Source organism: Falco punctatus (assembly GCF_963210335.1).
Source record: "Falco punctatus genome assembly, chromosome: 2".
Taxonomy (NCBI): Eukaryota; Metazoa; Chordata; class Aves; order Falconiformes; family Falconidae; genus Falco; species Falco punctatus.
The window spans coordinates 70,024,819-70,050,735 of record NC_137581.1 but is presented as its reverse complement, the minus strand read 5'-3'; the positions used below and the strand labels follow the sequence as shown (position 1 = coordinate 70,050,735).

Here is a 25,917-nt window from a genome sequence, read left to right as displayed (position 1 = left end):
CAGTAGATTCTCAGGACATCAAACACTTAATTAACTGAGCTGCAGAATTGCAGGCTAAGATTCATGCAGTTGCTTCTCTGTTGGAAACCAAGAGTGTCAGCCTGGACCACTCTGTTCTTGGTGAGTCTTTAAAGCTAATGCAACTCATACGGAAGATGTTCTTTGAAAAGAACCAGAGATTTATTTGGATAAAACTCTGAGTAGATGACAAGCGCATGCAAAGGAATAATATGAGTTTTTAGTTTTTCTCAAGTAGAAAAACATAAGCAGCTTGAGCAAGAGGTATGTGCTTTCCAGCTAGGCACCAAGGCTTTTATGTTCTTCCAGGCACAGAAAGAGTTGTTCTTCTCATAGTGAATTCATAGCTCTGCAACATCATTGAGCCAAATGGGATCATGCTAAAGAAGTATTTGGCCACTTCTGCTAGATAAAAATAAACCAAAATAATTTTAAAAGAAGGCTGTTGCTTATTACAATCTTTCCATAATGTCTGGAGACAATGGTTATTAAGCCATCCACCTACTGTTGTCTTAAGGAAATATATGCAAGTGGGGAATATATAAATATTTTAGGTCCTTTATTAATCTAACCTTCACCATCCAGCTTTGAGCACATCTCTCATTGTTTATGTATTATATCTGTCTTTGTATTTGTTTAGTCCTATTTGTTACACGTAATAATGAAACTCTTCAAATCCTATCTGGCTGACTAGTCTTCTGTGACTAGACCTCTAATCTTCCCTTTCTCTCTTTATTCCACTGTCTCCCAGGCTTCAGAGCTGGAAATTTAGTTCCCAACACCTGGCTACTCAGCATCAATCACAGAAGGCTGTGGTGGGTGCTGCAGGGCTCCTGACACTAGCATGTTTGCTGAGGAGAGGTGTCAGGCAACCACTCTTAGAGAGCAACGAAACCGATGGAAAAGGTTCACAGAGAGGTTTCTTCTCTTGAATGCAAAACCGGGAAAAGTAAAGCTTTTCAGAGGAGGAAAGGATGCCTCTCCCGAGTGACCGTCTGCCTCCTGGCCCCAGTGCTGGCACACTCACCGAGTGGAGCTGCACTGGGATTATCACACCGTGGGATGCATTGGTCAGCATGCTACTGGCAGCTGCGAGGGATGGCGAGAAGAAGCAGACCTCCATCCTGACAAACACAGGTTCCTCTTTCCCCCCCCACCCCACCCCTTGGTATTTCCATGTCCAGTCACTCAGGCAGGACACTTTTTCAACACATGTAAGTCACCCTGCTCTACTGAGACTGCTTACAGCAAGGCACGCAGCTCACGGGGATATTTTTTTTAACTGAACTGAAGATGGGCAGCACAGCATAAACACGAGCCTAGGTACCCACAGGGACTCTTGGTCTTTCAAACAATAATGCTGATAGAACTCCTGCTGCAAAGCATCATCCTTGTTTATGATTATTTGTGAGATCAAAACGTTACTCTGTGACAGAGGAAGAGCCCAGGGTTTTTTAACAGTTTGTGGCAAAAGGCTTCATCCTTTCTTCCACAGAAGGCCATGGAAACTGCTGTTGCTTACACTGATTGCAAGTATTAAAGTCTGTGTCTCATATTACATTTATTATATAAGTTACGGGGAAAACATGTGGATTTTACATGAGCAGCCACAGGAATTTTTTCTTAAGTCCAGCAGTTAAAAACAGTACAGACTAGAGTGATGACTAATTAGTTTTGAGGTTACGTTCTGTGATGTCCTGGGGTTCCCAACCCCAGACCTTTTCCTCGTTCTTCGCTGTACTGGGCCTCTACCTGGACTACGTCAAGGCAGGCTGCATGCCTGGGTTGCCTGCATCACCTCCCTAGGGGACTTCAGGACAGCAGGTCTCATCCACCCCCACCCCCCAAACTTCAGCCACTACAAATGGCACAAAATTGGTCATCAAACAAGGTACAAAAGGGTAATTTGCTCATCCTTTGTCTGTATCATGCTATTAAATACTTGTAAGAGATTATTTGTGCTGATTTGTCTGCTTTGCTTTGATGGTAGGAAAGCTGATGGTAAATGTACAGGGTGTTCACTACTAACTGCACTAAATTCTAATACAGTTAAATACATAGGAAGTCCACATGTTTATCAGGTAACAGATCAGTTCTGTTTTAATTTAGTATACCTGCTCTATCGCACCTCCTGGAGTGTATCTCTAAAATAATATGTCAAGAGAATCCTTCCCTCTACCTACAGTTGCTTACAGTTTATGCCATGAAAGGGAGAATCAGCACAAATGAATCCTGATAAAATATCTTACAAAACTAATAAAAATCAGCATGAAGAAATGCCAGCTGTAATTGCACTATTTTGCCATAAAAGGTCTGTGGGCCAATCAAACCACGTGTTTTTTGTTTTTTGTTTTTTGTTTTTCTTTCTTGGAAAAACAGCTTTTATCTTTGTCAGTGGTACAGTTGCCTTGATTTTGGAATGATCTGTAAGTATAACCTTTTTGAATCTCAGGAACAATATACCTCATCCAAACCTTTGTCCTGATTCATCTCCAGCTTTGATAGCTTTGGTGTGTCACCCTGCTTTCTTGTCAAATCTACCATCAATTCTAAATTGCCAATAAATATATTCCACATTTCTTTTGGGAGATGAAGCTTGTCTGCATGCTAAACAAAGAACAGAATGCACAAAGCCGAGATACACACCGAGATATAATATTCTCCCTCTTAAAATACCACAGGTGAAATGATAATGTGGAAGTATTCTTACCCTGAGGAAGGCAGACTCCAGTTGTAGCTTAGCAAATCAAAGACCAGAAAGCTTGCTTGCAATAACATCCTAACAAATCCAAAGAGTTATTTTTTTCCCCCAGTTAAAAAATATCCACACTCTGACATTTAATCCAAATCCAGAGATTAAGGTAGAAGAACTTCAATAATTTGTTTAGTTAGGTATGAAAAGTAATTTTTCAGGAAACTGCCAGCTTGCTACTATAAAGGTTTTAAAAAAATATAGCTATTCATAGCTGAACGATAGGACTTTTCCACACAGGAAAATTCATCATCATTTCAGGTTTCAGTATCTTTTTGTATTTTGCATGGCAAATAAAAAGTTGTCCACCAAGCTTGAAAAGTCTCTTTTTTTGAGTTGGTCACTCTGTGGGAGAAACAGGCATTTCTTTATATTCCCTTAATTTGGTCTTCATAGTTGTAAAATAAGTTAAAAGCAAAATGAGAGAGCTTCTTATTAAAAACTTCACTTTCTTGTAATTGAAAAAATGTATCTGTGTACCAACAAAGTAGAAAACTAAGGCACTTCAAATTCCAAAAATCTTTCCATTCCTGGGCGAGCTTTAGTGTTCAAATGTTAATAGGATGCCTGCATTAAAAAAAAAAAAAAAAAGAAAAAAAAAACCCATAAAAAAACTTGGCCTGTATTCAGGCTCAAGAGTCTGTGAAACAGACTTTTTCCATACTATGACCTCAGTCTTAGGATTTCTTTTTTGCAAAATAGTTATTTTTCTTGGCAGGTGGCCAGAACCCTGTATCTGTCTTTCTCCCCCTCCCGCCCTCCTCCTCTCCCCACCCTCCAGACGCCCCCTCCCCCCCATCCCCCCGCCCCCCCCCCCCCATCTTTCCATCACCCAGCAATTCAGCCCCGGGACGAGGTAACCCCCTGCCCTCTGGCTGATGGGGCATGGTGATGGTGTGGGAAAAAAAATCAGGTTATGAGAGCCTGGAAGTATTGAACGCTCCCGATCGCCTTTCTCTTCTTTTTGGACCCATTTTATTTTGTTTCGCTGCCTAAGACCCCTCAGTGAAGCCAGCAGCCCCCCGCACCCAGCAGCAGTGGTGCCCCCGCCAAGCATCAGCCCCTGCGGGTTTCAAGTTGCAGTGGCTTTCGCCCAGGGTAAAGGATTTCCAAAACGTGTTACCTCGGCAACCAGGAATTTTAGCCCAGCAAAAACACCACCATGCACATCTCGACTCCAACGTGCGAGACGCTGAGCTTCCATTTATCATTTTCTTCAGAGAAAAAATACGGAGCGGGGTCGATGGTGCCTGCCTTCCTGGCAGCATTTCTGATGAAATAGACTTCTTCCCAGGTATTTGCATCTCCTGATTTTCCTGGCAACCCCTCTTCCACCACCGTACTCAGAGCTAATATATAATACATTTAAAATTCCCAGTTTGTCCCTTTCAAATGACAAAGTCCAAGGAAAACAGTGCCTAAGAGAAAAATAATACGCTTTTGGTGCAATACTGCAAAGCATTTCCTCAAGCATGATGACATTTTAGCCAGTTAAATTGGTTAGCTTTATTCTAAGTGACATTAAATGAACACCAGTGTTACAGAGCATTTTTGACTTGGTATAAAATTAGAAATAATGTCCAGCATTATAGTAGGTTTTCTAACGGGACAAAAGTTGTTGTTCCAAAGTGAGTTTTTCTCTTGCATTAAACCACCCCCCTTAAGCCTTGAGCCAAGGGCAGCATCAAAACACGGACAGCTTCCCATGGCTAGTTATTTTTCCCTCCGGCGTGCAAAGTACAGGTAGATAGTAAAGGTGAAGGTGCTAAACAAGAGGGCCTGGATGAAGGGGAATTTATAATTAAAACTCTGTGCTGAGCCCTGCAGTGGTAAGAGTGGTTATCTCAAGTTATTGGCTATATCTGGTCAAAGAGTGGGCTAGCACTTAAAAATAGGACCGTGAAGACCCTATCTCAGCCCATGTAAGTCAATCACAAAATGTCCCCAGACCTCAGTAGTGCTTTTATTTAGCATTCGTCTATCCCTGTTCCTGTTGACACCTCAGATCAAGCTTTTTTTTTTGTCTGATTCGAACTCAACAGAAACTAAATCTTGTCCCAGGAAAACTGCAGCTGCAATTAAGGTCAGATTGGGCTTCCAGGTGTTCTCTTTCTAAACCAAACAAATAAGCCCCCTCTCATCTGCTTTCATGGACATAATGTTTTTAAGATCTTTTTATATGACTTTATATGTTATTTAAAGATTTTTTACTTGTATCATCTTCGATTGCTATGTGTCCATAATTTTGCATGGCAAAAAAATTACCAATAATACCAATTCATTCTTCCTCCCTAACTTTGCTAAACTTCAAAGACAGGTTCAGTCAAGACCTGTGTGAACAAATGTCTTCCAAGAAAATGTCTTTATAGCATTTGAAGAAAATAGATTTGTTGGTATCAACTTACAATAGTGTTTTTTTGTGAACTATCAGCAGCATTATACACCGCAAATCCAAAAAATCCATGCGCAGAAAAGGTTAGGAATTGGCAGGCAAGGTTCAGGTCAGCATTGTGACAATACTGCAGCAGCTCTGATGCATCCCACAGGTGAAATCACTTTGTTTCTTAGAGCAGGAGGTTATGGTGGAATTGTATTTGTTAACAGGCTGTATTTTTAATACAGAGAGAAATGCTGTGTACACTGAGGGCAATTCTTCAGTGGAGAGGGAAGAAAAAAGAACTTTTTCATGGGAATTTGAGAGCCGAGGGGTGTGTTTTAAAATTTTAGCTGTTCCTGCTGGACTGGCCGAGCAGAGTGACAGTCTGGCAGTGTTAGGGGGGAGCTCTGCAGGCTGAGGCTCAAGTAAACAGGTGGAATAGTGCAATGAAGCCAGCCTTCTTCTTCTGCCAGCGACTTGGTTAGTGGATAAACACCAGACTTTCACTTCCACAGTTTTCAAGACCTCCATCGCTCTGAAAAACACTGCCTTCATTCATCATAGTAAGGGTTTTTTTTTCTTGTGTTTTTTTCTTTTTTTTTTTTAGCATGGACTACAAGACCTCTCAGAAACATCACAGACATACATTAAAAGCCATTGACGCAGTGGTGTTTTCAGAAACAATACATCTCAAAAATTAACTTAAAGGATGTAATTTCATTTTGTCTACGATCCCTTGGGAGTTGTGTTTCTAGGCAGAGAAGGGTCATCTGTGGCTCATGAGTCAGTTGATATGCTCGTAACAGTCCTTGATAGAGCCCATGGAGTTACTAAAACAGTTGTCACCAAATCATTGGCCAATGTATCTGCTGCAAATGTCCTTGCCATCTAAAATGTCCACAACTTGAGCTGTGGAAGAGTGTTTGGGAAGTTGCCCTGGTATCTTAATCTGAAAGCTAAAAGTGGATTATACACCATAAAAGTTTGGGCAGTGCATTTCTTGGAACTGACTTCCACAGTTGCTTGGATTTCACCCTTTCCATGGTCCTCCAGACCGATGTGTTAGCTTTTTTCTGGTTCAATTGACTTGATCCATCATGGTACTTTTGCCAAACAAACAGGAGGATACTGTAGATGTACCATCGGATGTATTTTTCCTCTGCAGCTTGCATGCTTTGCCCCTTCCCTATTTGCCATCCCTTCCTCCAGTTCCAGCAAGACAAAACTCAACTCCTTCTAGTTTAAATTGGGTGACGCCTTCCCAAGATTGAAACTGTGGGAGGAGGATGGGGAAGTGGTAATGGGGCAGGGGATGCCCTTGGTCATCTGTGGGTGCCTGGGAGAGACAGCAGCTCCTGCTTTCCCTATCTCCCTACACCTGGCACTCCTCAGGACATTTACCACTGACTACCCAAGCCTGTCTTTAAAAAACTACCGCTCGCTTCCTTTACTGCTCCGGGTGAGTAATCCTTAGCCATTCTTACAGAACATTACATTTTTCAACGTTTTGTACAAATATTAATCAGATAGTCTTCACAGCAGCCTAGTTATTATTTTAGATGGGGAAAAGCCAAGGCTAACCTTAAATAACTTGCACTAGGCTTTTCAGTGAAGTGAGGTGGGATTAAGTTTCCTCTTCCAACCCCAGTGCTCAACCAGGTTGCAGTAGCTGCCTGAGAGGGTTAAGGTCAAGACCACACAGCCAGATGTGGGAGGTCAAGGTCCCCGGGGGCAAAGAGCTGGACAGTGCGTTGGCAGCACTCGCTCAAGCTGCTCTCCTGTGTTTGAGACTGGTTCTCTTTGTTCTCTGGAGGCACCTTGCAACCCCTCTGCCTCAGTCTTCCCATCTACAGACGGGGAAACCAGGAGGAGTTTGTGAATGTTGGTATCTGTGAGTCACTCTGCAGATACAAGGGGCAGGGCAGAAGTGAGGAAGAAAAGGCAAGAAACCAACAGGTGACACCTGTGCCAATACAGATGTAGGTCACATCAAGTAAGAACAAGCATGATGTTGCTTTTAGTAAGGTTTTTTTTTTTAAAGAAGTAAGCTTTTTAGTATTTCCTTTCTCAAGGAGAATCAGGGTGATGAGAATGATGAGCAGCTGCTGTATGGGCAAGAGACTGTAGCATTAATGTCTGCAACTGGGCAGCTTGGAAGCTGTTGAATTCAGTACTGCTAATGAAGATTCCCCTGAGCAAACTGTTCTCCAAGTGATGCTGATGCTGGGGACTGGTGCAGGGAAGGAACAGAGCCAACATCTATTTCTGCCTGGCAAAAGCAAACAAACAAATACACACACCGAGATCACTGTGATTCTCAGAGAGTATTAGCAAAGGACAAAACTTGCATAACTGCCATAAATTATAAAAGCCTCCCTCAATCTTGGTTAATTCTCTTGTAAAAGGGAGGGAAAAATCTGGAGCATCTCAGCATGAAAACAATTGTGGGAGGGATAATAAAGAGACAGCACTGAGGTATCTAGTTGCTAGCCCTGATATCATTAAGTAAGTGCACTAGAAATGTCGAGGTAAATGCATAGCAGTGAATCACATTCAGGCATGATTAACCTTGGGTAGTCTGAACTGGAAATCATTTACAAACACAAAGGTACCGAAGAACATCATAACAGACAGTACATCGAAAGTCATCCCAAGAGCGAGAGTCTTGCCGAGTGCTTTGTGTATTTGTGTCATTTTTGAATTACTGTCATATTTTGCATGTGGGAGGATGGAAGATCACAGACCCCTGGCTCGGGGAGGAGCTTCCATGGCATTGCAAGGTCCTCTGAAACACATGCACTAGTTAGAATCACTTTCCCTTGCACATAAGTTTTATAAAATTACAATTGTAATATTCTGAGGTTTACTGAAAGGATCCAGTTTTTGCCAAAGAAAGAATGAAATCCTGTATCTGAAAATATTAAAGAATGCAAGAACACTCTTTATTCCTCCCCCACTCCTTAATGCAGTCCTTCGGACTATGACTGGTAAAACCAGGAGGAGAAAGGATATTAATAAAAATTAAGTGTTTTTAACAAAATCTGTGAAAGATTTCTGGCCATTGAAAACAACCTTTTATCACAAAACCAAAAGAACAAGACATTATTGGATATTTCTGAACAGTCCTAAAAGTTTAGAAATGCTCAGCGAAGCTGTAACCAGATGACCCATAGAAAGCTATATATATTGAGTACAACAACAAAAAAACCCCTTCAAATCCAGAATTCTCATGGCTTTAAAAGCATTCAATTACAAGGAACATGAATCAACTGGGGAAGACTCCAGACAGCTTAACACCTTTGTATTGTTTGCACCTTTTATTGCAATTCTTCAGTGCCAGCTCAGGCGATTATTGTGCATGCCGAGGTGGTAAAGGCCATAGGGATATCATGCAAAAGGATACAGCGCTGCTCGGACTTCCTCCCTACCTTCACATCCTTCTCATTCTCCTACACCCATCTCAGTTATCTCCAGCATTGTAATAACTGCCCTTATTTATCTGCCTCATTAGGATGTTGCATCAATTAATGTGTATCACCTAATGCATACCAGTTTCTTAATGTTTAATATTATTATCAGTGGAGAGCTATGTCATGCTGAGTCTATCTAGGGAGTTAATGCATACAGGAAAAAAACCCCTATGCATAATGCTATTCAGAACGATGCATTTACTGTACCTGAACCCCTCCGAACAGATCACCATGCATCCAGCACGCTAGGTTTCTATACTCTCGGAGGTTACAGGTAGCACTTTTGGCCCCAGGGCTCCAGGTCACAGGGTTATATCTGGTTTTAAGGACCTGGAGCCTGGTGGACAAGGCAGGAGGAATGTCTTGAGAGGAGACGTCATGTAAATGCTTGGTTCACAAACGCCTCGCTGCCTGATTCAGGAGGGTAATCAACCTGTCCTTTGAAGCTGCATAAATAATGTTTGGATGGAGGTAGTAAATCTGCACCAGGGATGAATTAACTGCCATTGAGTCATATAAGCTTGGCTTGAGTGTGTGGCTTGTAACATGCCTGAGGAAAATAAAAAAGACATTTGCAAGAAAGAAACATTAATTTTTTCCTCCCTGGCTTTTCTGTTATTTTTATCTAGGCCAACATGACTTGCTTTGTGGTTTCTTTTTGTTGTTGTTGTTGCTGTTTGTTCCATTTTCACAAGGAGACACTGATCCACAGTGAAACAAATCCACATTTTCTCTGGGTCAGGCCCAAAGGTGCCACCTCTCCTACATCAATGTCACTCCTTTTTAGCACCCCTGCCAGGAGATGCCAACTGGACTCCTTTGACACTCTCAGGGAAGTGACACCTCACAAGAAGGTGCAGGGTTTTTTACCCACAGGGACCCCTGGCAGCACTTGTGCCCCCTCGCACACCTCTCCCCTTGCACAACCCTGCCGGCCTCCAGCTGCAGGGCTGGGCACTACTGGGGCTCTCATCTGGCTGTGCAATGACATGGTCTTATCCATACACGGAGGGGATGAGTACATCCACTCCTATAGATGGACCCAGGCACACACGCTCACACATCCACATGTACCCTTGCACTGCAGGTCTTTCTGGTTGTGCTTCTTGTGCACAGGTGCGAGCTGCTACATCCCCAGAAGAACAGGCAGTCTATATCGATCGATGGCTGTCTGAGAACCAGGGATAAAAGTCTGTCTTAAAAGAAGGTGGAAAAGAGAAGAAACCTGGGGAAGGCCAACAGAAGGTAGCAGAAAGAGAACTGAAACATCAGTGTGCACCTACACGTCAGCATGAGTTAATTTACCTCACTGTAACACTCAAGTATCCATCCCTCAATTCTATAACACATACATTTTAGTATACTAATAACTTTTGCTCATATTGCTTTCCCTACTTTCTCATTTCCAGTGTTTTACCTCTGGTTTTCTTCTGCTTCTTCTTCCACTTCTCTCAGTTTTATATCTCTTTCTGAAAATTTGGTGGTTTCGGTTCCTTTTTCTCCTTCTTAGAAGTACCCCTCTCATTTTCTTCCTCCTCTTTTGGCACAGCACTTGCTGATTTCCTTCCTCTGATCTCCTTTCCTTCCTGTCTCTTTCCACACAATTTCTCTAGAGGGGTCTTTCCTTCTTGAATGCAGTCATTTATCAGTGGTAACCAGTCATTTCTACTTCTAAAAATTGCTATGGGAGCCAATATCTGCTGTGGGGTAGCCTTAGCATATAGTAAGGATTTGAAGATAAGAATTTTAAGTATACTATATGTCTAGCACAGTTTCAAAAGGTTGCACTAAGACCTCTTATAGGCAAGGAACTTTTCACACCTAACCAGATTCCGGTCTGCTATAGGCACACTATATGACACAGTATGTAGTCTCAAACCAAAACCATAAACGTATTGGGGCATATCTTTGCACCCATATTCTGGGTTCAGAGGTACCCCTATTGTGGGTTCAGAGATCTTACAGGATTTTAATCTAGTGAAGAAGAAGAAAGGACAGTAAAGAACATTTCTCATCAATAAAATACTGTCTAACTAGAAAAAACACTTTGGAGGTTGGCTTATGTTTTACGTATTGCTAAATATCAGCAAAAAAAAATGTGTTCATTTCTCAAAAATACCTCCAGATGGCATTAAAACCCTTCTTCTTTTGGTCTTTATTGTGATATTATTTTAAAAAATTATAATTATTGGAATTGTTCTATTAACCATTCCCAGCAATCATACTATCAGAAGGAGTAAGGCTGCTAATGCTTAATTCATTTAATAAGTTTGGCTAAATATGCTCACATACTGTAATTACATTCCACAACACAATCTGCAGGACAAGCCATTCCTTATACCATGTCAAATCTTTTTCTAGATTCATTTCCAGAAGATTTTTAATGTGTATTTGCAGCAGAAATCAAAACATCCCACAATAAATCACCGTTATTGTACCTCCTTCTGTGACTGCTTTTGCCATGTAACAAATGGTGACACCTTGTGAGATTTACATGATATAATGCTCTGAATTTAAATAACAGGAATCAGAAAACATAAATTATGGGCAAGATGCACTCTAAAATTCACATGACTAACTGTTACAAGAACTTCCCTCCCTCAAATGGGATTAAAAAGGTGAATGGTTTTGCAGAAATTCATAATGCTCCTGCCTGGTAGTTATTAAAGGATTTCACTTATCTAGCTCAGTTTGGGAGACTGATGCTATTTTTTTTTTCTAGCCTGCAGCCCATCTGTTTCATAGACTGGTTTACGTTGGCAAAACAATTCAGTCCTTTGTATACTAGAATTAAAAATGGTAAAAGCTTCTATTGTTGCACTAGAGTGAAGGTGAACACTGATATATTACAAGTGCCTGTTCCTATCTATTTCTCGACTTCTTTTGTTAATTCAAAAACATCAACAAAATCGTGAGAGACCAGAGATAGCTGTAATTGGATTTCAAGTAATTCAGAGGTGAAGCTGCAGACTGCAGTCTTTTAAAATTACATCAGTACATCAAAGGCATATGTGACATGATGTTTTTTAGCAAGTGTGTCAGACTCCAGCAGCATTAAGGTAATGCTCAAGTCAGGTTGTAAAGGCCAGTCTTGCACACCCACAAAAATAATCTCATATCTATTCAGTGTGATATGGAGCCATTTCACTTGCAAAGATCTCTGACTTACTAGCATGCAAAAGTTCTAGGAATAATTAATGTTGAGTCATTATCTAAAAACCTGTTTTAAGAAAAGCATCAGCGAAAGAACTTTATCTTAATGAAAACAAATTCTATTTTGCCCAGCAAATCTGATAAAAACACAGCTGCCTTCTCCGATCTTAAATGCAAAAGTGACTTACGATGCATGGGTTGCGTTTTTCTCTGGACTCTTTGGCTCTACATCACTTTTCCCTTTAAAAGAGAAGAAGAAAATGACATCAGAAATGGATCAATATGGAAACTGCTCAGATGTGACACATCAACGCTTTATTCATTGCGAACACTGACCGCTCCTGCCACACATGCAGACCGCTGCTGAGGCAATCACAGGGCTGCCGGGGCACTGCTGGAGCATTTGCAAGCAGGGAGTCAACCCTGACTTGACTTTTCTTGTCACTGCCACATGTACTCTGGAAATGTCAGGCAAGGAAACTCCACAAGAGAGGCTGCTTAGAGGACACAAGCTTTACCAGGGATAGCAGACCTTGGAGCAATGGAAAGGAATTCTCTAGGGCCCTACAGTTCTGCTATGAGAGTGTGCCCCATCCAACATGCACAAGCTCCAAAACTCTGCTACAGGAACAGTAATTATTTAATAGAAAGCAAAACACCATCAGTGGGAGCTAGTAAGGCAGTGATTACGACACAATTCTGCCAATGAATGTTTTGGTTCACATTCATTTTCACAGATTAAGGATCCGATCTTCGGCTCCTGTAAGTGGGGGCTGGGGAAGCCTTCCCTGTAATGTTGTATATCTTGCCTTAGGCACTCAACCCCAGGAGAAGTCAAGTGCCCAAATGCTTGAGAAGTATCAGAGGCCCAAGGGATGCCTCTTCACATGTCTTTATGACTCACAAGGGTCCTTGCACAGCATTTTGACTTGTGATGATCCCCTTCTTGGATCCAAAGTCGTATGTCTGCCCAACACAGCTTAGTTACATAGCACAGACGCCGGGGAAGCAGGCTGCTAGCTGATGGGGTGGTACTGCTTCCGCTGAGTCAGGCCAAGTCCTTCTCCCTCCTTTTCACCCACCCCGGAAAAAAGGAAGGCTGATACTGTTTGCTGTAATTATTGCTCTCTGAGTAACCTGAGAAAGCTGTGCTTCAGTCTAAGATTTTTGTTTAGTTCTACCATGGGTATACAAGGTATGCGACTCCACTTGAATCACCTTGAACTTGAATTCTGGACCTAGTGACTGCGCAGCTGCTGCTCCTCTTTGTGTGTCGCTGGATGCTAATAGCTGTCTACACATGAGTTTATGTTGCCTAGCAGACAAGGAGGCGCAGAGGTTGAGTGTGACTGGTTTACTGATGGATGCATTTTTCTCCATTACCTTTTAATAAGCTTTGTTAAATCAAAATCCACCTGTGCCTTCTGAAAAAAATTTGAGAAGTGTTTAGTGTGGTCAGGCTGTTACGGTGTTGTCTGATTTTCTGCTCATTGACTTGAATTGAGTGGGTTTTGGATTAGCCCCCAACCTGTTCCATGCACGTGAGCATTACGTATCATCCATTTGCTGCTGACAAAGTCCTCACACTCAATTCCCATACATTGCTGGGGTGTCAACAATGGCTGGGAGGGCTACCTCTGGAAAACTTGCTGTTGCCTTCAGAAAAGGCAGGGTTTTGCTACCAATGTCCTTCCACTGCTGCACAGAAGCAAGCTGAAGGACTTTGCCTAGACAGCAACCTTTGGAAGCAGATGCCTTGTAGAGAAGGTTCTGTGTATTGCAAACACCTTGCCGTGGTGCTTTTAGATCTCATCTGCCCCTCTGAAAGTGTTTGTGTCTACCCAGCTTAGGTGCCTAAACTATAGGATGGGGAAGCTTTGGATGACTTCAAAAACACTGATGCCTCTCTGTGGACCTCTAGGGAAACTAAGCACTTACTGTAGGAGGACAGCTAAAATTTAGGCACGAGCGGGGGCATCCATACACGATGGAATACATTCACTCTGTGATTTCTAGGTCACTTTTTGCTTCTAGCAGAGACCTCAGAAAGTATATCCAGATGATGAACTCACTTGCTAGAAAGCTGTTGCTACAAGTATACGTTTTTCAGCCTTAGGGTGCCTGGAGCCCTGGAGCTCATCTGCATTATGGTAATTTGAAACAAGAAACCAACAGTAACAGTTGGCATATATTCAAAATTTTCTGTTTGTAACTTAGGCTTTTTATAAGTGATGAATTATTACCATGAACACTGGTTTGTTTGATTGTGAGAGGGAATATGGATTCCTGAGTGCTTTGCCGGCAGAGTTCACATCAGTTCTACTTTCAGCAATGTATGTTAATGCAGCAACAAGGGAAACAGCGTAAGTACTGTGAGGAGAGAGAAAAGGGAATCTCTGTGATTTAGCCAAACTGGATATTAATGAATTACCCTACAGTAAGCATTTGCAGCTGCTTTTATGCTAATCATCACTTAACATACTTCTGTGCGGAGGGGGAGGAGGAAGCCTGTACAGATGGTAGAAACGCATCAGTCCAGCCTATCAGAGTAGAAAATCTGGCCATTAAGGCTTTATCAGTTCTTACGAACTTTGTTCTCACTTGACTGAATCATAGAAATTTCAAAAATGTGTATAGACCAAGCATAGCTGAATGTCACAGACACAGTACTGATAAGATCTTTGGATAAGCATATGTAAAAGGGAATTACCTGTCAGAACAACTTGTTTTTTTCACACTCACTCTTGGCCAGGCTAAGATTTACTTTCCATTTTCCATGTAACCTGCCAAACCCATGCAGGTACCATTGTGGGAGGCTGGCATTTGCCTAATTGCTAAATCCTCTCCAGCTCTGCTGCTTCTTATGGGCAAATTTGTGTTGTCCCTTGTTTTTCTTAGTCTTTTTGGAACTGACAAAGAATATGCTACCCACCCCCCTATGGGACTGCTGTTAGCACACTTTATTTCAGGTGTGTGTGTCTTTATTTCACTGCGTGTGTCTCCTGAAATGGGTGTGGACATGTGTGTGTCTGTGTGTTGGTGTGTGTATGCATACAGAACCATATGGTGGAAACCATCAGTCCTCATGAGGATCCTTAGCCACAGAGCTGGCAGTTCTTTGCTAGTTTCTACCTCATCTCACACAACTCCCTTCCTAATCTTTCTAGATTCAAACAGAGGAGATGTGCCCAGATTACTCCCAGTTCAAAATAAAATCCAAATCAACTTTTGTAGGATTTCCCCACTGAATAGTGGGTGGCCAGAGGAGTTCTCTCCTCTGAGCTGGAATTTGAGTGAATCACTCAACCTAACCGGCCAAGTTTCCCTTTCTGGATTACAGAAATAAATAATACTTATTGTTATAGAGCAGTATAACTTCAGCTGTTATGGGTTTTTAAATGCTTTGATTTCCTTGCGGGGGAAGGATAAGAGAAATGCAAATGTTATCCATGAGAAAGACAACGTTTTCAGCTGAAGTAAAACCACTGCAAATGACAGGCTCAAGAGCCACTCCAAAGAAGACACGGTGGGATGGGAAATAACAGCTAATTGGAACGCTGAAGATGCGCTTTTGAATAACACAGCACATAGACCATTAGATTTCTTTCCCACATAGGGTCATTTGCTAACATTTCCTCACATTCTGTATTGGGTTTGCATGACAAGGTTTTGGTAGTGGGGGGGATTTCCTCACATTCTGTATTGGGTTTGCATGACAAGGTTTTGGTAGTGGGGGGGGCTACGGGGGTGGCTTCTGTGAGAAGCTGCCAGAAGCTTCCCCCGTGTCCGATGGAGCCGATGCCAGCCGGCCCCGAGATGGACCCGCCGCCGGCCAAGGCCGAGCCCAGCAGTGATGGTGGCAGCGCCTCTGGGACAGCGTGTTTAAAAAGTGGGAAAGCCGACCCCAGCCGGAGAGAGGGGCGAGGAGGTGTGAGCGCAGCACCCTGCAGCCCCCCGGCCGGGCAGGAGGGGCAGGGGGGGCTCCAGGCGCCCAGCAGAGACGCCCCGGCAGCCCCCGGCGAAGCCCCCGCTGGGGCAGGCCGTGCCCCCGGCCCATGGCGGCGAACGGGGGAGCAGATCCCCCCCCGCAGCCCGCGGGGGACCCCAGGCCGGGGCAGGGGGTGCCCGAGGGAGGCTGCGACCCGCGGGCAGCCCGGCCGGAGCAGCTCCTGGCAGGGCCTGTGGCCCCGCGGGGGGGAGCCCGGGCCGGGGCAGGTTCGGGGCCTGTGACCCCGCGGGGGGCCCGGGCTGGAGCCGGCCGGGCCTGAAGGGCGGCACCGCGGGGGGGCCCGGCCGGGGCGGTGCGTGAAGAGCTGCAGCCCGGGGGAAGGGCTCCCGCGGGGGAAGGTCGCGGAGGAGCCGCTCCCGTGGGAGGGACCCCGGGCTGGAGCAGGGCAGAGTGTGGGGAGCCTCCCCCGAGGGGCAGGGGCGGCAGGGACCGCCTGAGGGACACCCCAGCCCCAGCACCGTCCGCCGGCCCGCGGGGGGGAGCGAAGTCGAGCCCGGGAAGTGGAGAGCGGTGGGGGGAAGGCATTTCAAGATTTGGTTTTATTTTCTTACTACCCTTCTCTGATTTGACTGGTAATAAATTACACTAATTTCCCCATGTCCAGTCTGTTTTGCCCGATTCACCTGTAATTGGTGAGTGATTGCTCCCTGTCCTTATCTCGACCCTCTAACCCCTGCCCAGCTGAGGCGGGGAGCGATAGAGCAGATTTGGTGGGCACTTGGTCTCCAGCCAGGGCCAACCCACCACACATTTGAATCCTTTTTTTCCTAAATTTCCTTTGAGTTTGACATACAGGATTGGTAAAGTATGTATTTCACTCTATCTTATTTGATGTTTTATTCCAGCACCTCAACAGGAATGCTCATGGATGCAGGTCTCAGAGGTAGTCAGATTCCCTCTGCAACATTAGGAAAAGTGCCTGGGTGCCTGACAGTGACCCACACTTTTGCCATCAGTGAAGATGGTGTGCATGGGTTCAGCTGTTCTTTCGTTTGGTTGCCACCAGCCAGGCAATACCTAGTGCATGCAGCCCCAGCCCAGCTGCAAATATATGCTGATTTTGCTGAGCAGGATGAATGCGGAGATAAGAAGCTGGAGGTACTGTGGTGTGGGAGGGCAGATGGGGGGAACTGGAAGTAAAGTGAGGTTGGAGACCACTGGAGTAAGGAGCAGGGGAAAGTTGTGAGGAGGTAGTACCAATTTCCTAACCCACAGGAAAGCAGGTTTCATTAGACATGCAGAACAGCCTATTTTATTCAATATTCAAGGGAATTCAATTCAAGGGCATACTCAAAATGAAACTATGACCAAAGCTGGCCAGACACTGTGGCCTCTGATGTCATTGCGAAGCCCTCAGCTCAGCTGGTGTGTTTGTCACGCTCGTGACTGCGTGTATTTGTGTAGCCCTCTCTATTATGGCCCTTTGGTGCTTCCTTCTCTCATTACTGTTTTCATTATTTTCCAACAGAACCTCATCCCCTTTGTCTTTTATTATTTCCTTAGTGCTGGTACTCGCAGCAATATCAAACTGGTGCCAGCAATTAAGTGACACTGCTGCATGTTTCTTCACAACATTGTCTTCTGCATGCTGACCTTTCACCAGCCCTTGCCACACTGTTTTAATAGCCTACATCTCCCTGCCTTGTCTCTCTGGATGTCTTCTCCCTCACACAGTGGGTGACCAGCTACTTTCAAAGCCCCACCTACCAGCTCAGGGCATTCTTCATCTTCAGTCACAGCCCTGTAATTTGCAAACAGGGCTCTGTGGTGGCTAACAGGTCAGGAAACTAACAAAATCATTCTTTTGGTTGAGGTGATTTTATGTTGAGAGCAGGATAGGATCATGTATTTTTAATATGCAAGACAACATTAACAAGTCAGAAGTGTCAGGGGAGAGGATTAATACTTTGTTTCACAGAATGATTCAATCTTCCCTTTCAATACAGCTGCTAAGTTTTTTACCATAACTAAATGTAATTAAAGTGCTGCTGATCTGTGCCATGATTTGTAAACTGGAGTCCACTGAAAGGCCCCAACCAGGAGTGACACAAGCACACATCACTCCCCTGCCCACACCGCTAGCCAAAAAGACCCACAGCCATATGGTCTTTGAGACATTATCTGGTGTTAGTTTGGCAGGATTTATCTAGCTTATTACTGTGCAATAGCCACAAAATATACCAATGCCTATGGAAGAGAAATGATAACAAGTCTTCCTACAGAATTTTCTGGCAGTTTGGATGACCGTGTAACTAGGTCAGCTCTTTTCTGGCTTTCTAAAAAAGCCACTTTTTTGACCTTTCAGTCTTTCTCATCTACATAATAGAATAGTCATAACAAAATGAATCCTTTTTGTTCTTCCCAGTCCACCAAAAGAGCTGACATTTTGATGGTCACTCCTCAGTTCAGTTCTCCACATTTGGCCACAGCCAGGCTCTGCACCATCCCATTCTGCTACTTGGTCCCTTACTCTATCAGTCACTTGTTTTTCACAGACATTGTCATCCCCTCCATCCAGTGCAGCCAGAAAATGAATTTGTACTTACTTGTATTGCTGTGTCCTGTAGATCCCTGTTGTGACTCCTATAGTAATAATAGAAAATAGGTACAGTGTGTTATTTTTATGGCAATTTTTAGCTGCAATACTTGCTTGAACATTACCTTAACAATACAAACAGCATCGTTAATTGTTCATTCAATTTCAAAGTAATTTTCAATTACAAGAATAAATCCAATATTTCTTTGAAAATCCATTAATTCTAAGGCTTGTAAACTTATTTCACAACAATCCGTTAATGGTGCAATTCCTTGTCTAGCTATTACGACTCTCATGCTCACTATTCAGGTATTGATCAACCAAAACTTGTCTATTATCTTCTACAAGTTTAGATGAGAAGACAGAGGGAAGACCAATATTGTTTCATGGACCATTGGATTCCTGCGACAGTAGCACAGCTGGTCTTTCCTTTTCACATGTTGATATTGACAGTACCAGAGAACGGAAATACAGACCTAGCTCTGGGTCCCTGAGATTACAAGGTCAACCTTGTATCACAACTGCAATATCTATGAATATGGTGCAATAAATCTGACCATTTTTTCCTTATGTGCAAATGTTCACGTATTTTACTCATAGAATTTATATGCATTCATAAAAATACAAAAGAAGCCTATAAATAGAAGTGAAATAGAAATATAAACTATAGCAAAAAGATATTTATATTAAGGAAAAAAATCCCACTTTGCCATGGACGGCAGCAGGAAGGGTATCCTGTATGTAACTCTGCTTCTGAATAACCCAGACATGCACGGGAATACTACCACATATACATGCTGCAGTTACAACTGCAGCAAAGGCTGTTCAGAGGGGCCAGACACCCACAGAAACACACATGATCATTTTCAGTGAGGAATTGGGCACGAGACCAGATCCCTGGCCCACAGAGGCTGAGTGATGAAGCAAATTCACAGCTCATCAAGAAAGGAACTGCAAGTCCCCAGAGAGCTCAAGGATGCTCTGACTTGGCCGAGCTGAGGTTTTGCTGCTGAGTCACTCGGAAGCATACCTCAGGGGTTCAGGGCCCCAAGAGTTTCTTGGCATCTCTAAAGGGACGTTGGCTGGACTGCAGATACTGGGATCTCAGGGGCTCAGCTAGTCAAATCTGCTCAGTCTACACCATTTGCTCTGGAGTCAAGGCTCTCCAGACTTATGGCTTTAATCTGTAATTTTTAGGCTATAATACACATCTACAATTCATCACCATCCTACGCACCTTAATTGCAAGACATCAAATTTTTGGGGAAGCCCTTAGCTTCTACCTTCAACTGCAGTATGAAAAGATCTGTACCATCTTTCACATGCTGACAATAATTTCTCAATAATTTCAAATTGTCTACTTTTGACAAATTGCCTCAGCTTTTTGTGAATGCTTCTGATGACAGGATATTAAAGCCTGTTTTTTTTTCTGGTGACTGAATATCAGAGAATCACAAAAAGACAGTGCGGGTTTGGGTTGGAAGGGACCTTAAAGATCATCTAGTATAATACAGACTAAGATTATAGAATAATCTTAAGAAGTCCGGATCAGCCTGCAGTAGTGATGTAGTGACATATACACTTGAATTTAAATGCTATTCTAGTAGTCAACCAGGCTGCCAATAAAAGCAGGCTATTAGAGCACGTTCAGTTTCCAGAATAGTGCATTTATGTACCTAGAGAAGTTTGAGGGAATACAATCTTTTTGATGAAAATACCCTTGGGTTTGTAAAAGTGTTTGAAACTGCTAAACAAGCATCTTGCTCACTTTTTTACATTTTCAACCTCAGGAAGAATGCAACCTCCCCTTTAAATGCCTAGCACAGTATCGTACTACTGGCTCTGCATAGTCTCAAATCTGACATCAGTAAAACATATGAGCTATAACATTTTCACTTTTCCTTTTGACTGAATCTTTAAAATAAGCATCTTGATTCTCAACAAATTATTCTTAATAATAAAGGCTAATACAAAAATCTCATAGCAAAAGAGAGAATGCTCCTACTGAGGTAGGAAAAAAGTATGACTTCATGCAACTTAAAAACCAAAGGTGAAGTCTTCACTTCTGGAGATTATTTTCCCATGTATTTGCTCCAACTTGTTAAAATCAAGAAGAAAGGAAAAAGTAAATGAATTCAGAGTGTAAAGAATAACATCACTATGATAACTTAGCTTCTGCTGAGAATAATCACCCAATAGCTTTGTGACAAGACACCAGTTCTCCTGGAGTGGATAAATTAATTCTCAGATAACAAAATGTTGGCTGATCCCATAATATCATATACATATAACTAGAAATCAAACACCTGATCAAACTTTCAAGACATGAAATCACAGTAAAAATGAAGAAAGACAGTAAAGCAGAAAGCAGAATTAACAGCAAATTTTTCCCACACAAGAGTAGAGAATTAATGCCTGAACATGAAAGCTCATTCACACAAGCATCAAGTGAGCTCTTATTTACCAAATTTAATTATTCATTTAAAGTTTATTTATTAAGATGTTTTAAATAAAATTGCAATCAAATAATGCCTGATCATTTGTACATAACAAAGTGTGACAGAGACCCGAGAAAGGAAAGCACACACAGCCTGTCACATCACACACTGATTCAATTATCCTTAAGCTTTGAAAAACAAGAAATAAAGAGACTATCATTGCCCCTTCCTAGTAAATTCAGGACTACAAATTAATTCCACAGAGAAAGTAAATTCAAAGTTAAGGATGAAATGTAACTTTATGCTCTTTATTACATAAAGGACAGTTCCCTAAATGTGCTCTCCCAGCAGTGCTGTGCTGGGAAACATACTGGACACTGCTGCACGTGGCAAACATGACCTGGACTTCCGTTCTCCTGCGTCAGTGCAGACCTCCCATGTTAATGTGGTCTGATTTCATATACAGGTACAGCATATGGACATACATCCCCCCATCTACCCAGCATACAGTTACATAGATGGACACATCTGCACACTCCATTTCAAATATGCAATTCTGTTATATTTGTGCTATATATAAATATAAACCTCAGGTTTCTAGCATTTATTGCTAGACTGATTTCAAAACCAGTCTAGCTATAGTTGCTGTGGCCTTTGCAACTTTAACAGCCTAATTAATAAATTTCAAGTTTCAAGCTGTCAGATCACTAATTACTTGAGTTGCAGGTTAAAAGCAATGTGGCATGTATGGGAACTAATGATGCTGACACTCCATTTTTATAGACAGAAAAGTAAGGATGATTTGCATCCTTGCAACAAGGCAAGAGTCCTACAAGCTTCTCTTTTTCTCATTCCCAAAATGACGAGTATCTTTACACTTGGGAACTGTCTTCTGTTAAAAAGGACTGCAGCCTACTTGCTTCTCTGGCTGGAAGAGTCATTGCAAGTGAACTGAACTGGTCTCTCAGTGCTGCCATAAAGACTGAAAGTGAATTCACGGTACCATGCATCGCTTGGAATGAAGAGATGAATTTGATGCCCCAAATTTAGCCTTTCAGCCTCTTTGCTGGCCTTGGCCACTTCATAACTGACAGGCCCATTTATCTGAATAATCTGTGCTCTACAACAGTTTGGTGCAGTCCTTAGGTTTTAACAAGTTGGGACCACTACGTAGCTTACCTGTGGGAAAGCTTCCTAAGAGTTATGGTAGCATCCCCTATGAGATCAAATAAAGGTTTTACACCACATATTGTGAAAAGCAATAGCTAGCTTATGAATGTTTCAAAAACATGTCTGAAAAATTAGGAAACCATTCTTTGCATTTTGGAACCTGAAAAGCAGATGCCTTCTAAAGTCTGTGACTGTACAGATTCAGAGTGAGCCACAGGAGTAGCTTTTAATTATTCTAAAATATTTTAAAATAGATGTGGTGTCTATGGTCTATGGCCAGTAATGCAGGATTTTTCCAGGACTCTGGTCAGTTTTGTTAGGTAGTTCTTCCCCATCTCACAAAAAGCATTCTGATTTCTGACCATACAGCCCACCCAGCCCACAATACAGTAGTGATGTTATTATATGTACAAAACTATGAAGATGAAATCTTGTTCATCCTAAGCTAAAATAAAATGGAAAGTCTACTTTGGTAAGACAAAAGGAAGCCACGTAGAAAAGGGTCTTTAAAAATGAATGGTAGATCTCTGACATGGCTCTGCAGTTCAAACTATTAGAATATTTCCCAGGGATATGGATGAACAGGCAGAAAGAAGATGAGAAAGTCAGTATCACCCATTATTCACATATGCTTTGCCCTATCGTCTCTGGTTCTCCTGTTCCTATATTCATCACAATATATTTAGTTCTGAGGAAGTACATTCAGATGGCTACACAGATATGTGCATACCTTGCCCATACACATCTGCATACATGCCGTGCAAGCACATCGTGTGGTGGTAGTTCTGACAGAAACGGCAGAGCTGCAAGCACCACTTTGTTTTTGTCATCCATCTGGGCACTAAACCCGCATGTAAGCTGCTGATACATCTGTCTCCTACTGGATTTACTCTAACATAACCAGCCCCTAGCCCACCTACCATCTTCGGTCAGCTGCCTGCCTTCAATAAGCAAATCGACAGTGAGTTATTTCCTTCTTTGTCTTTCATAACATGCCAGAGATGCTTTGGTTTACACCCTCGGTGCTTCAAAATCATGACACTCATCCATGGAAAAGCTGTTTTACTGTAGGCAAATCTTGAAGGATTCTTGGCTTTGTGCTTGTAATTATTCCCTGCACTAAATTTTGCAGAATGGACTTAAAAGCTACCAGAGGAGTTTGCTTTAACAGGAGAAAGGCTATAAGCAGCATCAATACCATCTTTCAAGCTTGAACACTTCATGAAATATGCTTGTGGCATATAAAAAGTATATGATGATACAATGTGAAAATTTTATTTGCCTTTGCATAGGAGCGCTGATTTCGTTCCCTCCTGACTTACCAAGTATAAATAATGTGGTTTCCCCAAGCTCATGCCAGTGAGCTTTACCATGCCACACTGCATCCTCCCTGGGAAACGCATACGACAGTGGAGCTGGTTTCAAGGCACCATCAGCAGTACCAGTGGCCTTGGTCCCTTGAGAGACCAAATACTTCCCTGGCAAATACTCTGTGGCCTCTCTGGGCATCATGGCACTGGGCTGCCTGCCTTTCTAGCAAAGCTGGCTCTGAAGCCAGGTTGGTGGCAGGGGATGTATGCCCACTCCTGAGCCTCTGACTGCAGAGGCCAGTGTATTAGTAAAGCCCCCCTCAGACCTCAACAGTTTCAATAAAAATCTCGGCTAGTGAAGCCAAATGAAGCAGGAACAATGGATGCAAGCAGGAGCTTCTTGACTTGCAGCAGATGTATGTGCCCTGAGGTATCAGTCAGGAGCTCAGCAGGTGCCTGCAGAAGGCACCACATCTGAACATCCCACCAGGGACACCGGCAGTTTTGCCTTGCAGCGAGGAACCCGTGACCCACACATCAGCATTAGTGCTGCTGCCAGGAGATATGCAAACCAGAATGTGTAGCCCTGCAGAGGCTGTAAGCAGGCAAAAGTCAGGGGATACTAGCACACACACACAAAAGGTCATCAGCACAGCATCAACCTCAGCCCAGAGGCCTCACACGCTTAGGCAGGGCTCATGTAGGACATATTTTGAGGTGCAGGAGGCACGGTTCCACATGATGTTGTGTGTCTTACCTTGTTTGGGAAGGGAAACTTGCTTTGTTCTGCCTTTCCTGGTGTATGAATAGCTGACAACGGTGGGGGCCATGAATGGGTCATCTCCTGAAAAACAATATTGCACAGCAAACTGTGTTTAGAAAGTCAATGGAAGAGGAGACAATGATAGTATATCAGTAGCAAGAGTGCCTGGGTAGTGGAATATTTAAGTTACTGCAGCTTCTAGGAAATGCCAAGTTTACATATAATCTAGACAATACATGAGCTACATTGATTTTTATCTCAGACTCCTGAGAGCAGTTCTTAAGCACCATTTAATTTTCCTGAATAGTTAATGTATCTTAAGTGCAAGAAGTTTGATTTTTCTGACAATCTGCAACTACATTTTAATCATGCAATGTATTCTGGATGGTGAGACTAACAGAAGAATCTTTTTTTGTAGTATGGGAACAAAAATTTCAGGTCATGACCAGTGGGGTACACACTATGGAATAATCGCAAAAAAGATTTCATAGGCAGGGTCAGAATGATAAATGTTTTAACACTTGCTCAATGATTAATTCCTAAAATTGCCTTTATCATTGTAAAGGAGTTGAATAACTTCCTAACTGCAATGTGTTTGTGCCTTGCAGAACACAGGCATTCGGCAAACCCTAAACAAGGTGTCCTGCACTCCACCTTTGGCTCTTCCCTGTGTTGTTTTCAAGGATATTTTTTTAATAGCTAAGAGCTTGACCTGACTTGTATGCAGTCATCCTTGACACAGCTTCAGGTAGCAGGTAGACCCATGTTCAATGCCATCAATCGTGCAAGCCTGAATGAGTTGATCTCCAAAGCAAGGCTGCTTTTGGGGAGGTGTAAATTAAACACTTCAGACAAGAAGTTTATCAAGAGAGAGGTTTCATATTTGTCTCTAGGGCAGGCTGTTAAAGGATAGACATGGGTTTTGATATGTTCAGAACCAACACCCATAGCATTTGGTACAAAGTAACCTAACAGGATTAGGAGGAGAGGAGTAGAGCATGACAACCCTGAAGAGTCAGCCCCTAAGTTTCAAGAGCTGAAGAGCAAATAACATCCTGCCTAAGCAGGGGTCTCGCTGACACCATCAAGGGTTTGCCTGGCAGATGCTTTGCTGGGTTTCGGTACCATTAGCTGACTGCGGAATTGTTTCTCAAGTGATGTTCCAAGGAGTCACACTGAGATCCATGATCAGTCCCAAAATAATACTGGAGTTATATTTCCGTGACTCATTCCTTTTTAAAAAGAAAGGAAAATGTCATTATTTGAAAAAAGGTGCGGGTGAGTCTCTTGTCCATTCTTCGTTAGTGCTTATGGAAGTTCTTCCTGACCCAGCACGGACTGAGCTGGGGCATTTTTTACATAAGGGAAAGTCTCCAGCTGTTCTGCCAATGAAAGGATCAGCCCTTTCAACATAGTTTATTAGTAATAAATGTCACCTTTAAAGCATTCTTGATAAACAGTTTATTTCCTAATAAAAAATACATTCTTTTATTTTATTTGAGCCTAAAAAGTTACATGATTTATTATACTTCTGTAATCTATGTGCGTGCCTCTAATCAGAGCATCATCTGGTTTGCAGTTTCAGTATCAGAATTGCTTTGCTTTTCAGTTCTTTGAGGCAGATTGTTCATCATATGACTTCCTTATCTGATAAGTGCCAGCAATAGCAGTATATAGTCATTTTTAATATACAGTAAGTTCTTTAAACTCAGGCAACAAAAAACACAGGCAACCAGATTGCTGTTTGCTAAAAGTACCTGGCACAAATGCTATTGTTTTCAAAAGATTAAGGAATTACATATTGAGAAATACTTCAACAGTAAAGGTTTATGACCATAAATTGAAGAAAAGGAGATTTGCAACGTGGACATTTAATCTTAAGGCTGTGATCTAAAAAAGTATCGCTTTATCACCTGCTTTT

The 25,917-nt window shown here is 42.6% G+C and overlaps 1 protein-coding gene across 1 annotated transcript in view; it reads right to left on the bottom strand.

Moving 5' to 3' along the window:
- Positions 1 to 25,917, bottom strand: part of AFF3 (ALF transcription elongation factor 3) — a 336,652-nt gene that overhangs the window by 121,049 nt on the left and 189,686 nt on the right. The window contains exons 5-7 of the mRNA XM_080377268.1: positions 23,991 to 24,077; positions 18,326 to 18,362; positions 11,959 to 12,010 (exon numbers count right to left, since the gene is read on the bottom strand). Of these exons, the coding sequence (XP_080233394.1) occupies positions 11,959 to 12,010; positions 18,326 to 18,362; positions 23,991 to 24,077 (176 nt within the window). The remainder of the gene's footprint in view (positions 1 to 11,958; positions 12,011 to 18,325; positions 18,363 to 23,990; positions 24,078 to 25,917) is intronic.